The following is a 16,781-nucleotide window of genomic DNA, read 5'->3' on the forward strand; positions in this document are numbered from 1 at the left end:
TGCTTTCAATAACCACAGTTTTGGCCTGCGTTTGGTGCTGGTGTGATGTCTCTGGAGAAGGCTCCTCAGTAAGCACGTCTGGCTGCTTCTTTAGGGTGACGGCTTTTGCCTTTGTACCCAGATTGGGTCGGCAGTGATGGAGGTTTGGAAGCTGGGGGCTGGCTTTGTTTTTTTATCAGGACGAATATTTAGTTTGGCTTTTTCACAACTCTTGTCAGCACAGAGCTTGCGCCTTGCTTATCGCAGTTCTGCCCGCATGTAAACCGGGGCTTTTTAAGTTTTTCAAAGCAAGCTTTCCGGTCGGGAAGCTATAGGCCACGTTTTAGCGGGCGGGAAAAACACGGAGCCGGGAAGACAGGGAGGGCCGAGTAAGATAGGATGCCAGATGGAGTCTGGCGTTACCCTGACTCCACTGGTTGGTAGCAGGCGAAACTGGACTTCGTGAGGATGGGGAAGGGAGGACAAAATCGGAGACACCACATGGCAGAGGTAGGTAATTTCTTAGTCAAGGCGGAGGGTTGCGGATTTTAGGTTTGGGGGTGGAGGAGTATTTGAGGGCAACCCCACAAATACATATTTTGAAACATACTTGCCTCAGACCTCCCCCAAAATAAGGGACTGGGTCCCGTTAAGAAAATGGAAAGAAAAAAAAATATATTATTATTTATTATATAACAACGTCAACATTAACACCAAGACAGGGAAGGACTCTTAACTATGCATGAGGATCAAACACTCCAGGAGGCAGGACTTTCTGGAGACCAAAAGAAAAGAAATCAAGGAGGGCATCTGGAGGTGGTGTGAATGTGGCCGGTTGATGAGTGTGGTGGGGCGGGGGGGCGGGCGGAGACTCATCTCCTCTTGTCGGTTTTTTAAGTTTTGAGACAAAACAAAGTCACATTTTTTGAATTGTGGTTTCAAGCGACTGATTACATCAGTGTTGGGGCAGGGTGGGGGGTTCTCAAGTGCAGACGTGAACATGGGGTGAAATGAGACATCTCGTCCGTGGGGTTCTCCCTGCGACTGTCCCTCTCCCTCTCTCCCCTCCCTCTGGAAATGGCAGTGAAGGAGTAGGCCTCGCCTTAGCTGCTGTCATTCCACTCTGGAACCATGCCGACTCCGTGCACGGCCGAGTGGTACTGATGCGGGGACAGGGTCCTTGGCACGCCGTGAGAGTACAGGAACTCCGACGCCTGAAGGCTGCCGGGGGACTGGAGGCCAGTCTGAGGCCCACACTGCCTGACCACGGGCTGGTGGGCCATGGAGGTCTGGTGCTGGAACATTCCCTCTCCGAGCTGCGGGGAGCCGTGGTTCGCCATGCCAGCCAGCCGGGGGACCAGAGGCCCCGAGGTGAAGTGAGCAGAGAAGTGTTGATAGGGTAGCCTGTCCATGGGCTGCACGGTGGTGACGGTGCAGCTGCTGTATGAGGACATGCTGGGCCAGGCGTTGCAGCTAATGTCCTCCAGGCTGGGCACGGGCTCGCTGGGCGGCACGGAGCTGGCATACATGCAGGCCTGCCGCTGGGCTGACTCTGTCCTATAGGAGGCACCCAGGCCCTGCTGCTGGGGGTAGCCGGAGCGGTAGAACGGGTCCTCTTCACTGGGCGACGTCTCCATGTAGGGCTTCTTATAGGGATGGTCTGTGGTGGAACATTCTTCATCTGCTGAGACAGGAGGACAGAGACCCGTGAGGCCAGGATCAGCCACCCCATAGCTCAAGGCAGAGACAGCCAATTGGCCCAAGGACGGAAGAATTAAGTCCGGAAGATGGTTAGCTCCAACCTCCATTCTGATAAAAAGGGGGTAGACTGTCACGGCTAAGACTTTAGGCTACGGAGTTCTAAGCAAACAGTTTGACCTTTCCAAGCTCAGTTTCCTTTTTTTTTTTTTTTTTTAATAATTTTCAGTATATTCCCTCAATAGAACATTAATGCAATCATTAGAAAGGATGCTTTGTATAGTTTCTAGTAACCTGGGGAAATTGAGCTCAGTTTCTTCATCTGTAAAATGGAAAGGGTCATGACAGCACCTTCTAGAAAGGGAAGTGTTGACAATGAAATGGGAAAATATAGATTAAATACTTAGTCCAGAGCTTGGTACAAGGGAACACTCAATAAATCACAATTATTATTATTATCTTCCATCCTCCCCAGCATGTGAACTTCATGAAGGCAAGACATGGTCTGGATTACCCATCACTGTATTCCCAGAACCTGGGATGTACCTAGTAACAAAAATAATAACAACAGCATCAACAATAACAGTAAAAACACATACGGCATTTACTCTGCCTGGCACTGTTCTGAGTACTCTCCATGAGGTCACCCGTTTAATCTTCTCAACAACCCCATGAGGTGGGTTCTCTCAGTATCCTCACTTTACAGATGAAAGGAGACACACAGAAGTCAAGAAACGTGCCCAAGGTCTTATATGGCTGATAAACAGTGGAGCTAAGGTTAGAATCCTAGGAATCTCGTGACAAAATTCCTGTTCTTCCATGCCATGCTAGACAGAAAGACACGCAGCAAATACTTGTGCAACGGATGGAACAGTGGATGGGCAAGTGGATAAATGGATGGGAGCCCGAATGAATCCCCAAATCCTTTCCTGATGCCTTATGTGAACAAGGACCCAGTTACGATCTGCTGAGTTGGTACCAATTAATGTGTCGCTGTTTCATCGCTGAACAAGTCACTTCCCTTCTGTAAGCACTCATTAATCCCTAGTGGAGAGCAGTAGAGAGAGTTCTGTCTCTGAAAGAGGGTCTTCCTTAACCACTTTGAGGTCACTGACCCCTCTGGGGACTAACAAAAGAGCTGGGTTCTTTTCTCTCCTAGAAAAATAAACTGAAACACGAAGTTTTGAGAAGTGTATGTATAGACCAAAGCGATGCACACAACTTCAGGGGGCTCAAGGACTCCCTAAAATGCAGACTTCAGGTTAAGAAACTTAGACATGCATGAGTCTGAATCCGGCTCTTTTACTTAATGTCGGTGTGACACTAGCAAGGCATCTGCCAACTCTGGGACTCATTTTTTTTTTTTTTCTCCATTGTTCTTTTATTGTTGTTAGGGACTCATTTTTATCACCTTTGAATCAGAATTAGCAATACTTACCTCACTGGGCAGCTAAGGAATAAAACCAAGCATGTAAATCTCCTGATATCCATCACCAAGGGCAGCTCTTGTTACCAGGGTAACACCACCTGTGTCATGGCAGACCTCGTCTGTAATAACACACCTCCAGGTGTTTCCTTCAAGGGAAGCAATACTTGGGAGTTTCTACCAAGATGTAAACCTCAGACAGATTCATTCCTTGGCTGGAATTTTACTCCCCAAACTGGAGATTTTTCTTTCCTCACTTCCGATCTCTTTCTAATGAATAACGTTAAGAAATATGCCTGGTCTTCCCTGCTAGCGCAGTGGTTGAGAATCTGCCTGCCAATGCAGGGGACACGGGTTCGAGCCCTAGTCCGGGAAAATCCCACGTGCCGCAGAGCAACTCAGCCCGTGCGCCACAACTACTGAGCCTGCACTCTAGAGCCCACGAGCCACAACTACTGAAGCCCTTGCGCCACAACTACTGAAGCCCACGTGCCTAGAGCCCATGCTCCACAACAAGAGAAGCCACCACAATGAGAAGCCTGTGCACCACAACGAAGAGTAGCCCCCGCTCGCTGCAACTAGAGAAAGCTCGCGTGCAGCAATGAAGACCCAATGCAGCCTAAAATAAATAAATTTATTTTAAAAAAAAAAGAAAAGAAATATGCCTGAGTTTGGCAAGTATGAAGAAAAATGAAACACTGGGACAATCCCACAACTGTCACCACTGTGATGGTTGATGGCATGTGGGCAGGACGCAGGACTAAATAAGGGAAGAAAGAAGAGCTATGATTTATTGAGCACCTACTAAGTGACCTGACTCTAATCTCCTAGAGTCATTCCTCAAGGTGGCTGCTCTCATTCTCATCTCTTAGAGGCAAAAACTGAAGCTCAGAGAAGTGACTTGCTCAAGGCCATGCAGCTGGGAAGGAGCAGGGGCTGGAATCAAAGCTGGGTCTGCTTCACCTTGCCGACCACACCTTGCCTCCAAGCTCTCTCGATTTCTACTATGCAACGCCACTCACTCAAGTCACCCAACAGATACTGACTGAGCCCCTACCAAGTGCCAGGTGCTGGTCAACTGGTAGTTGCGGTCCTGCTCAGCACGCACACATCCTTGGCCCCTCTCCATCCTCCCCCGCACAGGGGCAGGACCTGTAAGGGCAGGAGGCTGACACTGTGTGAAGAGCAGGTGGTCCTTGGATGTAAAGCTCCAAGTCAGTCATCCTCCCCACAGGAAGCCCTATGGCTTCACATTGGACTATAAACCAACAGGTGGGGGTTCCACCAAACACCTCTACTGGCATCATTCTCCGAGTGATACCCCCAGGTAAGTCAAAAATCTCCCCAAATAACACATATCTACATGAAGGTTGTACCCACCTAACTTATTTTTAGCTAGACTATTCCTGGGACACATCTGGGACCCATAGGATGCCCAAACATTGGTCCAAAAAAAAAAAAGTGAAAAATGCAGTCATCACTCTTCCAGGTGTTCTAGCTACATGATGCCAACCACCCAGATGTTTGAAGACATCCAGATGAGCAAGCGTCCACATTTTTTCACTTTTCAACCGGGCGTTTTGGGGGCGTCTTAAAGACACTGCTTCTCTCGACTTATTTCTTTTTTTTTGTCCTGGCCACCTCCTCCCTTGATTCCTTCCCTCCGTTCTTCCTTCCATCCGCCCCCCAAGATCCATAAATCTGAATGTTCCCATTGTTGCTGGAATCATAACCTTTGGGTTTTCCATTTAACCAGGGCGTTCCCCTTTTCAATAATAGAAAGTACAGCTGCAGGGTACCCTTGGCAAGAGGAAAAAAAAAAAAAAACAAGGCAAACTAACCATTCCCGAGTTTCTGATCCCCTTCCAGACTGGTTACAAGTAAAAAAGGAAGAATAATATGAAAAAGGCCAGAGCACATTTTGGAAAATCGTAAAATTACACATTCCAATCCTTAATACCCCAAAGATCTGATGCAGAGTCCTAAGAAAAACTCAATGCTGGCTTATTGATGGAAACAGGACGTGAGCATTCTCCAGTGCCTCTTGGTCCGCATCACACTGTAAAGAAATTCCAAAGCCAGGATCCAAATTTCACGTCGGTCGTGATAAATGCTTGGGATGTAATCTCTGTGTTTATTTTCGTGATGGTTTGGTTTCTGTCTTTTTATTGGGAGCCTGATAGCTGATCAACAGCAAAGACCTCTGTCCCAGCTGAGTCCTGTTTCTCTTCCACGGTTGGGGAATGGGCTGTAGTCAAGGGTCAAGTCCTCAATCAGATGAGTCCACGGCTTGGTTTCAGAAAGTTGCGTAAGGGTGGTCAATTATATTGATGTAATGTCCAGAACCCAGAGGAGCCTCTTGGACAATAGTAAACCTCTTCCTGATTCTGACCACTGATCACCACATAGCAGTGTGAAAACCCCTGATGCCTTGCGTGTTTCCAGATGCTGTCAATTCTGGATAAAGTGACTTTAATGATGAATCCAGGACACAGATCTCAGGGCACAGTTATGTCTCTGACTCACTGGCTACGTGACCTTGGGCGAACCGCTGGACCATTCCAGTCTCAGTTCTTGTTTGTACGTGGGGATAATCCCTAAATTTCATGTAGGAATTGAGATAATAACAGTGCAATCTAGTTTCTATCTTCCTTGTACCTAAAGTAAGTATTCAAATCCTATCTGCCCAAGTAATGTGGGTCGACTCTGTTTTCCCTCTTGGAAGATTGGACAGATGGCTCTGTGAAGGTCATCCAATACTTGAAGGTGTTTGGGTGGATTCCAGAGCTAGAAAACTCACAGAGCTGCTTTCAAATCACTGATGCCATTGAGTAAATATTGTCACCATTCCCAAATGGGTCACTTCCCTTGCTGATGGAGTTCATTCAGATGAAAGACCGTGGTGGAGTCTTCACAGACAGAGACCCTGGAGGTAGAGCAGTGAGCACCCACTCCTTAGCTGAGTGACCTTCAGCAAGTCAGAAGTAGGACTCTAATTCAGGCCTTTGGACTCCTTAAACAGTGCTCCTTCTGCTAGACGGCCCCAACCTTTCAGCCTTCATGCAACCCACTGTGTTCAGAGAGTATGACAAGGTGGTAACCTTGACACTTATGGATGGATGGATGGATGATGGGCAGATGGATGGATGGATTTGTGTGTGTGTTTGTCCTCATGCTATTAGCTCTTAGCTTTGAAGTGAAAAGAACTGGGATGGTATTGTGGGAAGATCCTAGATTGGGAATCAGAGGACTCCAGTTCAGATCTCAGCCACTATCTGAAGCCATGAAATGTACTGACTTGCTTACTATCTGTCTCCCCCGGTGAGAATACAAGTTTCCTGGGATCAGAGACCTTTTCCATCTTGCTCTCCCCTTGTCCTCAGCACACAGCACAGTGCCCAGTACAAAGTAAGTGTACCGTTAATATTTACTTGATGAACGCATCCCAGATCGGCCACTCACCAGCCACATAACCTTGGGAATCCAAGCTCCTAGTCCTCTATTTTCCCCCCTGCAAAATGGAGATGGGAGGGCATCTCCCATGGCTCAAAGATTGCAGTGAGGATCCAGTGAAGAAAAGGAGGTAGAATCGCTCTACAAACTACGGAGACTGAGAAGATGCAAAGCCCTTTACTATATCCAATTCCCTCTCTGTACCAGTGCAGAAAATGGCTTTGCTAAAATCTTTATTTGGGTTGCCTTTGGTTTCTAATTGTGGGGAGGGTAGTCAGGGTGGGTGGGGGAAAGAAAGACAGACAAGTGCTCTCCCAGGCCCTGGGGTCCTGGATTTGATTGAGTGGCATTGATGAAAGACCTTCCCAGCTTTTTTGGCTCCAACCATCGGGAGAGATAGTTTGGAGACAGCTGGGTCCAAACACAAGGGGCCCTCTGGCCGGCCTGGCCCTTTGACATTTCATTGGGGCTGCCTCCTGGGCTGGTTGGAAAGGAGACAGACAATGAGGGGAAGTCAGATAGTGGGGCAGTCAGGGGCCGGGGTCGGGGGAAGCCACCCATGGAGTTATCACTTAACGGGAGTCCCAAACTGGAAGGAAACCTCGGCTGATTCCTTATCACTTTACAATGGAGGCTGATGATGAATTGCTTTTTGTCGTCTCCGAGGCAGGCAGGCAGGACAGACCGAGCTTGGCTGGAATGTTCTCTGTCCCTGGGAGCTCCCTTTTGGGGGGTGGAGGGAGGTGAGAAGGGCAGAGGTTTCTGCAGAGGTGAACAGAGCCCTGCACCCCAAGTGCACAGACCTCAGTATGTATGAATTCGGGGCGGAGCGGCTCACTAGCTGGGTGACTCTGGGCAAGTTTCTCAATCTCTCTGAGCCTCAGTGCCCGCATCCGTGAATGAGGGGCAATTCTTCACCTTGTTATCTTCAACCAGTCACGAGGTCCTGACTCTCCCGACATCGCCAGCTCTTCTCCGCACACCCTGGCCTGAGCCACCGTCATCTCACACCTCAGAGCCTGCAACAGCCTCTGAACGGGGCCCTGGCATCAGTTCTATCACAGCAAAGTGACCGCCTCAAAACACAACCTGATCCTGCCACTCGGGGGTTCAAACCCCTCCAATGGCCGCCCATCAGTGTTAGGCTAATATCCGAACCCCCCAAAATGGCTCACAAGGGCCGGTGTCATGCTAGTCCCTGCCTTCCTCGGCAGCCTTCCCTCCCATCACCTTCCCCTGCTCTGTGCTCCAGCCACCCTGGCCTCCTGTCCCCTGCCCCAGTGGGAGCGGGCGCCCCATCTTCCGAGGGGCTGCACGCATGCTCTTCTCAACGCCTGGACACCCACTCAACTCCCCAGTCTCCTATCCAACTCCCACTCTCCGCAGACCTCAGCTGAAATTCTTCCCTGACGCCCTACCCTAGTCCAATCGATACCCCACTTTGCTTTTTGTTAACACTTTCCGTATCTCCGTGATAGCATTCGAGCATTCGATCACCACTGTCATCAAACAAATCTATAGTGAGTCATTTCATGTGTGAGCTGCCTGCAACCGTGTGAGTTTCCCAAGGGCAGCGCTAGCTCACGTTCCATAGAGGACTTAACAGGTACCAGGCACTGTTTTAGGTGCTCTACCTGGATTATCTCATTTCATCTCCTAACAACCCTGCAGGGTAGGTGCTACTGTCATCCCCATTCTGCAGAAAAGGTGGTTGAGAAAGCTGAAACAACTGACCCATGGTCACACTGCTGGAAAGTGTCAGCTGCTGGAACATACTGCAACAGACCAGCCACTGATTCGAGCTTCCCCAGGGGCCACCTCAAGTTGATCCCAAGTTCACTCGAGGACAACACCCCACGCAAACCAAGTGCTCACATCACCCAAAGAGGTTCATCAGGCTTGCATTCAAAGCCTGCACACCCTGCATCCTCCAGGAGCGGATTTACAAGGACGCTGCTGTAAATACTGAACTCAAAACAGCGCCCTGATTCTCTGTAACTTCCTCCTCTTCTGCTGGTCTGGCATTAATTTAATCGAAAGAACTCTTTAATTCAAACCTGGTGAGCTCTTAATCAGCAATGTTTGACCCAGCCTCAAGAGCAGATCTCTGGTGGACGATGAAATTTGGAGACCGTAGCCCATAAGCAAAGGTAATGGAGGCAGATAGGGCGGTGGTTCAGGGCCCAGGCAGAGTCTGCAGACCAGGCTTGGGTTCAAATGCTGCCTTCAAGAACCATTAGCTCACAATTTTCCCTCTGTGGGCCTCAGTTTCCCCGTTTGTAAAGTGGGTTAATAAGAGTCCCTACTTAATAACGTTCTTGAAAAGGCTGTGGTCTGGAACCTAGGCAGGGCACCCTTAAATATAATATAAAACAGAATCTCTGTGCAGGGACCTGTGTTTCATGGGACATTCTTAACCCCTGCTTGTGCCTGAAGAGGCATGTTTGCAGGCATCTGGTCTCCAGCCCATCTGGCAGCGGTCGTGCTGGGAGTTGGGCCAGGGGGCCTGATGGGGTGATATTGCTCAGGACTTCCAGATCCAAGGAGCTTGGATGGGCTTCAGGTAAGTCGGGAAAGCTCAGTCTCACCCAAGTCAGCTCCCCAGCCCCAGGCTTGGACCCATGATAGCTCTTCCCTCTTTCAAAACGTGAGTTTGGTAAATGTCAAATCACCAAACCGTGTTCCTTTCCTCATGTCACCCCTGTTCCAGAGAAAGCTCCCAAAGCATCCTTTTCCATCGGTTCTGGTTAGTGAGTTATTGGGTTTTGTTTGTTTGTTTGTTTAAAGAAAGCCCATGGGGGACTGCCCTGGCGGTCCAGTGGTTAAGACTCCGTGCTTCCACTGCAGGGTGTGCGGGTTCGATCCCGGGCTGGGGAAGTAAGGTCCCGCATGCCACGAGCACAGCCCAAAAAAGGGTTCAGGCACCAGGCACTGGGCTTTGACAGGCGTCGTGCTGGCTGCTAGGGCTGTGAGGTCCAACAGGCCACTCTAAAGACGGAGCCGTGGGCCTGCCGGACCAAAACAGGGCCGGTTTATTAAGTCAACCCTGTGCTGAACACAGGACAAGCATGATTTCATGACATCTTCACACCAAGTCTATGAGACAGGTCCAATCACAGGCCCGAACCTATAGATGACTTTTAGTGATGTTTAGAGTATCTTTTAGTGATGTTTGCTAAGTAACTCGCCCCGAATCATAAACATTTGAAAATGGCAAAGGTAGGATTCATCTTGCTTTTCTGACTCTGAAGACCACGGGCGTAAGCACGAGGTTACATGGCCCCCTCCCCTTGTGTCTGTTATCCCAAACCTTCACCTAGATGAGCAGCCTTCTCTTCACTTCCTCCCAGGACTCACTTTCCGGAGGGATACCTGCCACTTATTCCTTCATAGCTGTCACCCAGCTTACCAAGCACCAACTGCTCTAGGGAACTCAGCATCATTTACAAAGCGAGAAACTGACACACAGCAGGGCTAGGACGCCTGCCTGAGGTCACACAGGAAGCTGGTGGCAGAGTTGAGACTCAGATCTGTTTCTCTGGCCCCACTGCCCGCATCAACGCCTTTGATTCTGCCTTGAAAAACTGCCACCAGAAATTTCCTTCCTTAACCTATCCTCTGGACTCAGATACCTTAGGGAAAAATCATCCATTTCTCATTTGGCAAAGGAAACGAGGTTGTGTCTCAGAGAGCAGCCTAGTAGATTTAAAGAAGGGATGCACAGGAGAGAAAAATCTATTGTGATTTTGTTCTCTCCCTCCCTGCCTTTTTCGGTATTGATTTGATCTGGAAAGGAAAGAAGAGCTCAGAATCCACCTGGGAGAAACCCTGCCCGTGAACTAAAGGGTACATCCAATCCCAAGGAGGTTCCCTGGAAGCACACCCCCTGGCCACTAGTGGCAACATAAACTCAGCTTTATCCTTTTGGGGCAATACTTCCTCTTCAGCAGCTAAAAAGAAGGAGGCCACTCTAAGTTCACGAAAACATATCTACGATGCATTCTAAAGTTTAAAATAATGCAAATTGCAAAATAGATGCAGTATGATAGCAACTGTGAAAACTAAAAGCAAAACTCTTTGTATTTGTGGGTGTGTGCAAGTGTAAATAAATAAATGGGTCTGAACATTTCAAGTAAGTTTTCCCCAAGGGGGGGGGGGACGTGTCAAAGGAATCTTTAGCTCTACTTGAATGGTTTGAATTTCTTACAATCTCCATGTAGTTCTGTATTGCTTACATTTTAAAAATAAATACACGTAGTTATGTGTACTTTTTTTTTCAAGGAAAAGAAGGAAGAAGTACAGACAGTGGCCAGGAGGGCAGGGCTGTCACACTCACCTTTCCTCTTGGTGCAGTGGTAAATTTGGCCGTGCTCCTGGGGCAGCGGGTACGGGTTGGGTGGGGGCAGGAGGTCCTGGGAGGGGCCAGACACACCATTCTCACACTGGTACTGGGACCCCAAGTTGGACGAGGCGGAGAGAGCTCGAGGCTCACTGCTGAAAGGACTGTGGTTGGAGGCCACTTTCTGTCTCACTGTGCTCCTGGGAACCACAGGATATTCTTTACTGAAAGAGAGAAGATGCGAAGTAACACTGGTCAGTGGCCTGATAGAGATTCTTCCACTGGCTGAACCGCAGGGTCAAAGACTCTACCAGAAAACTCACAGAATAAGAAACAAAGGGATCTTTGATGAATGAATAGATCCAGTTATACTCAAGTGCATCCAATGCATCCTATCCTATACGTATATATTTAGTCACCACCTTTTCATGTCTTATACATTAGGCAAGTAGATTTATGAACAGTTCTATACATACGCAGAAAGGTAAATGAGCACCCCCCAGTTGAGAACCCCTCTCAACAATCAATAAGCACACATGGCAGTTGAAATATTTCAACCAATTCTAGACGTCTTTGAATTCCCTAATTCAAAAGCTAAAGAGCTGAGAGCTCACTGAGACTTAACTTCTGGGTCTCCATCTTTGAAGTGGGGCTGCAGCCTTTGCCCAACATTAGTAAAGAATAGCAGCTGACCACCTGGGGTAGTCACGTAAGAACCTAGGTTACCCTAATCTGAATAGTTTGCTCCTTGTGCCTTAGACTTTCCTTTTGAGTTGCTGTACTTGTCGCCAATGACATAACACTTAACTTCTCCGTGCCTTAGTTTTCCCACCTGTAAAAAAGGGATAATAAAACCCCCCAGGTTCAAAGGGTTATTGAGAGAGGAAATTAGTTAATACACGTGAAAGGCTTAAAACGGTGTTTGGCACAACAAATGGTAGCCATCAGCACGACTGTCACAGTTTTGGAGGCAGAGTAGAGGGAGAGAGAGAGAGGGAAGGAAAAGGAGAAGAAAAAGGAGGACAAAGGAGATAGAGAAAAGAGCATGGAAACTAAGACCAGGCAGATGCAAATTCAGGTCCCATCTCCACCACTTACAGAATTCTGAACCACAACCTTTCTGAGCCTCAGCTTATGACGCCATAGGTAGAGCCTCCTCCAAAGTGCTCAAAATCTGGTCCCTCACGCTCTTATGTTCCGTCCTCCACATTCCCTTCCCTTCAGCTTTCAGACCATGTTTTTCCCCCTAAGAGTTTGGGAAATTCAACAGAATCTCCTGGAAAGGAAGAAAGTGATGCTGAGCATCACAAGAGTCCCAAAGGAAGCCAGGTGGGTGGGGGAGGGATCAGAGTGAGAGTTTGCAAAGGAGCTGAGAGGAGGGACAGCTCAAAGATAACAGGGAGAATTGAGAGAAACATCCGGGGGGGATAAGAAGAGAACAGCCCAACCCATAATATTCCCACATGCACAAAGAGGAGGGGGCTGTCAACGTTTGGGATGGGGAAAGGAAATCTTGTTCAGGAGAGTAACTAGTACAGTGTGTAGGCTGATGGAAGGGTGATTTGCCCATATTTTCTGGAAGGCAATATGATATCACCCTTTTTTGGGGGGGGGCCACGCCACGTGGCTTGCAGGATCTTAGTTCCCCGACCAGGCATTGAACCTGGGACCACGGTGGTGAAATTCCCCGAGTCCTAACCACTGGACCACCAGAAAATTCCCGAGAGCATCCATTTTTAAAAATATACAGGGACCTCCCTGGTGGTCCAGTGGTTAAAACTCCACGCTCCCAATGCAGGGGGCATGGGTTCCATCCCTGGTCAAGAAACTAAGATTCCGTTTGTCACAAGGCGTGGCCAAAACAATAATAATAATAATAATAATAATAATAATATACAATGACATGGAGCGAGCAATCCCATTACGAAGGATTTTCCCAAGAAGCCATCAGGTCAGTACCCAAAGACGTAAGTATGAGGATTTTCTCTGCAGCACTGTCTGTAACAAGGGAAAAAACCAGAAATAACCTAAATGTCCCCATTAATGGTAGCGTCAACTTTGATAGAGCTAACCGATGGAATATTATGCAGCCTTGAAAAGGATGAGAAGGCTGGATATGCACAAATTCAGAAATCTGTGTGAGCTGAATTAAGTTAAAGAAGGAGGAAACAACATGGTCTGGATTATGAAATGAATCCCAGAGGTTCCCTCCAGAAGTTGGGGTTATGGGAGACCTTTTAGATCAACTTATTACTTTCTGCACGTCTGCACGGCTTGGCTCTTTTTACAGTGAGCGCTTACGAAGTTTAGATGAATACTTCCATGTTGAAAACAATAATTACTATTACCAGTTATTAACAGAATTATTACATGAATTATTAATATAATAATTATTATTACAGTGGAGCGGGAGGACTAGCTTAGGAGGAATACACAAGTAAAGGAAGCGCGTACAGCTTCCCGGAGTGACGTATGACCCTCCAGGCTCTCCATCCATACTCCCCCCATCCCCACCCACCGCACCACCGCGCCTGGCAAAACGCAATGGAAACAGAGCTGAAACTCCCAGGGGAGGACCTGCTTGGCTGGAAAGCAAAATGAAAATGAAGTTGAAGATACTCCAAGTTTCCCCCACATTTCCCCCAAGATGGGTCCCTAGAAGTGAGAGGGGCAGAGCAGGATTTGAATCCGATCTCCGGTCATCTGTGGATCCAGCAAAGCTCCTAGCGATACCCTTCAGGAAATGTCCCTTCTTCACACAACCCACAGAAATGGGTTCTCCAATCCACCAAGTCTGTAGCACAGAGCTCAGCTAAAGGTCATAGAGTTGGCAGGTGACCTAGCTAAGCCTCAGTTTCCTCATCTGCAAAATGGGAGAAGTACAGAGATAGTTTGGAGAAACCATAGCAGTCAGCCCTGAGTCCCCCGGACACCTTCCCTTCCCTGATAACCCACTGGGCTGTGATTTTTACTTGAGTATCTAAGCATCAGGGTATAGTGGGAAGAATAAAGGTGTTAGATTCAGGAAAATATATGTTCTATACCAGACGTACCATCTAACAGCTGTGTGATCTTGGACAAGACACAATCTCTCTGAGAGTCAGTTACCTCTCAAGATTGTTGAAATTACCCAACAGTACACTCTAGAAAATGTCTGGCACATAGTAGAAACTATCGTGACTGCCGTTACAAAATGACTCGTGCTTTCAGCCCATAAAATTTCTCGGGAGGGAGCAGTGCCATAAGCCTGTCTCCTTAACTTGGAGATCTTAACTTTGGGGAAAAACTTAGGGGTGTAAACTTAGATTTTCAAAATGATGTCTTTGTTTTCACTAATCTTGAATTGGAATTTAGTATTTCTTTCTGTTTGGGTGTCGGCAACAAGCCACGGTTCGGTTAGCAGCCCTAGCGACTGTCATCAACAGAAACAAAATAGCTTCACATCCCGTTGCAGCTGTATGTGTCTCCAGACACCATTTATGCTCATGATGACTACAAAAATACAGTCGTTTTTGACCTGCCACTAGATCCTGTTACTTAAGACGTTCATAAAGCGCGCATACTACTATATCACCATTTAGAAAAGATTTTGACAACTGTGTTTTAATATAACTGGCTTCCTTGGTAATCGATGCATCTTATTTTACACATTTAATCAGATTATTCTAAGAAGTGATCCCTAAGCTTCACCAGACTGCCAGAGAGGCCCATGGCCTTAAACAGAGTAAGAACGCCTCTCTAGAAGAAATATGTATCCGGAGATCCCGAACTTAGCTGTGATTTTTGCCATGAACCAACTGTTCTTTAACTTATTCCATTTTTAAAATGAATTCTTTATCTAAATATGTTTTGCCTCACTCTGAGTAGTAATATCTATGAAATTAGGGGTTTGTGGTACTAGTTATAGTTATTCTAATGCAATTTAAAGTAAATACCTATTAAAATCAAAAGGTAGACCTGAAATTATCTTACATTCAAAGAGCACTACACCTAGCACATTTTGAAGAATGCTGCATCCGCCCACTTCGTCCTCTCCATGACCCTATGAAGTGGGTACTGCTTTAGTTCCCATTTTACAGATTAGAAAACCGAGGCCCAGGAAGATTAAATAACTTGCCCAGGATCACAGAGCTACAAAGAGACACCACCAGATTTCTAACCCAACTGTCCCCGAATTACTTCTAGCCAATCTCTTACTGACTTCTTTCAATTTTAAAACATAATATGCTTTTGGGGGTGCGGGTGTTTGGGGCCCAAGACTCCTCTTTCACTTCTCCCATCCCTCAGGGGTCTGACCATCTCCACCCTGGGCCCCTGCCTTTGTCATCTGAAAGTACGTCAGAGTAACCAGGCAGGGGACAATGGAGTGTCTGCCAAGTTTCCATGAGGCTACAGACACCCTCACGACACCCAGGGGTCTCCTAGCCCAGCTTTCCCGTGGCCTGTGTCATCTCAGAACTAAAGCTGGAGCCATCCTGAGCAGCTCCACTGCTCAGACTCTCCTTCTGGGGCCAGGAGGCTGAAAGGAATGAAATTAGCTTTATAGTTCTCCCTTGGCTGCTGAAGCTACGTAATGGAAAAAAAAGAAGAAGAAGAAGAAGAGGAAGAAAAATTATAATAATAAAAAAACAAAGAAGTTGTCAAATCTCACTGGCAATTCTATTTAGGTCTTGCTTAGTTCAAGTACTGGACTGTCAGAGATCCAACAGGAAGGGGGGAATCTCTTTTAGTTTGATATTCTTAATGGGGACCGTTATTTTTTTAATTAAAGAAAATAATTCTTAAAAAATGTTGGGGCTTCCCTGGTGGCGCAGTGGTTGAGAATCTGCCTGCCAATGCAGGGGACACGGGTTCGAGCCCTGGTCTGGGAAGATCCCACATGCCGCGGAGCAACTACGCCCGTGAGCCACAATTACTGAGCCTGCGCGTCTGGAGCCTGTGCTCCGCAACAAGAGAGGCCGCTACAGTGAGAGGCCCGCGCACCGTGATGAAGAGTGGCCCCCACTTGCCACAACTAGAGAAAGCCCTCGCACAGAAACGAAGACCCAACACAGCCATAAATGAATGAATAAATAAATGAATAAAATAAAAAAAATTTAAAAAAAAAAAAAAAAAAAAATGTTGGCTGAGGGAATTTACAAGAGAATGTATCAATGGACTCTGTGGAATTCTCCCTTCCAGCACTGCCAAATTGCAAAATTACTCTCTGGAAAGGCCAAATTCTGCTTTTGATTACTAACACTCACAGAAGTGGGAAAGGCATATTATCCCAATAACCACTTGTCCCTCTCAGTTTGTTCCTCTCTGAAGAACTTGAAACATCATTCCCACCATCAATCACGCACATCTTTCTTGATGCCTGAAATGCAACATCCCCAAATCCATCTGACAGGTGTCAAAATTGAGGCATGGAAGAGTAGAGTGACTTCTCAATCAGGATGGGGTTACAGAGGCAAAGAGAAGAAAATGGTACCAACAGACAACATTGGCATCTTTTTTTTTGGCCACAGTGCTTTCGGGATCTCAGTTCCCTGACCAGGAATCGAACCCATGCCCTTGGCATTGAAAGCACCAAGTCCTAACCACTGGACCGCCAGGGAATTCCCGGGATTGTTCTTCCTGGGCTCATCAATGGGCCAATCAAAGGAACTCAGTGAGTAGCAACACAGCAAAAGCCTCTAAAGTCCCTGTGATGAGAAGATAGACTATTTTCCTCCACAGTTGGAGAGCATCATTGAAGAATCCAGGACACCAGAGAACTAAAGTGAAAGTTGAAAAGCCCTCGTGTGTCTGGGAAGAGGGCAGCAACTGGGGACTGTTTTTCCACCATCCTCATCCTCATCTTCCTCTTCATCATCCACGTTGTTCTCTCTGTACGTCCTAATG

At 47.3% G+C, this 16,781-nt stretch overlaps 1 protein-coding gene across 2 annotated transcripts in view; it reads right to left on the reverse strand.

Annotated features, from left to right (window-relative positions):
• Window positions 1-1,009: 1,009 nt before the first annotated feature.
• Window positions 1,010-16,781, reverse strand: part of TBX5 (T-box transcription factor 5) — a 45,614-nt gene continuing 29,842 nt past the window's right edge. The window contains exons 8-9 of one of the 2 annotated variants that reach the window (XM_028163595.2): window positions 10,893-11,119; window positions 1,010-1,660 (exon numbers count right to left, since the gene is read on the reverse strand). In XM_028163595.2, coding sequence (XP_028019396.2) covers window positions 1,083-1,660; window positions 10,893-11,119 — 805 coding nt within the window. In that variant the 3' untranslated portion in view covers window positions 1,010-1,082. Of the gene's footprint in view, window positions 1,664-10,892; window positions 11,120-16,781 lie in introns of both variants that reach the window. The other variant, XM_007170861.3, reaches the window with a different exon arrangement.

Source organism: Balaenoptera acutorostrata, chromosome 13 (genome assembly GCF_949987535.1).
Source record: "Balaenoptera acutorostrata chromosome 13, mBalAcu1.1, whole genome shotgun sequence".
Lineage (NCBI taxonomy): Eukaryota > Metazoa > Chordata > Mammalia > Artiodactyla > Balaenopteridae > Balaenoptera > Balaenoptera acutorostrata.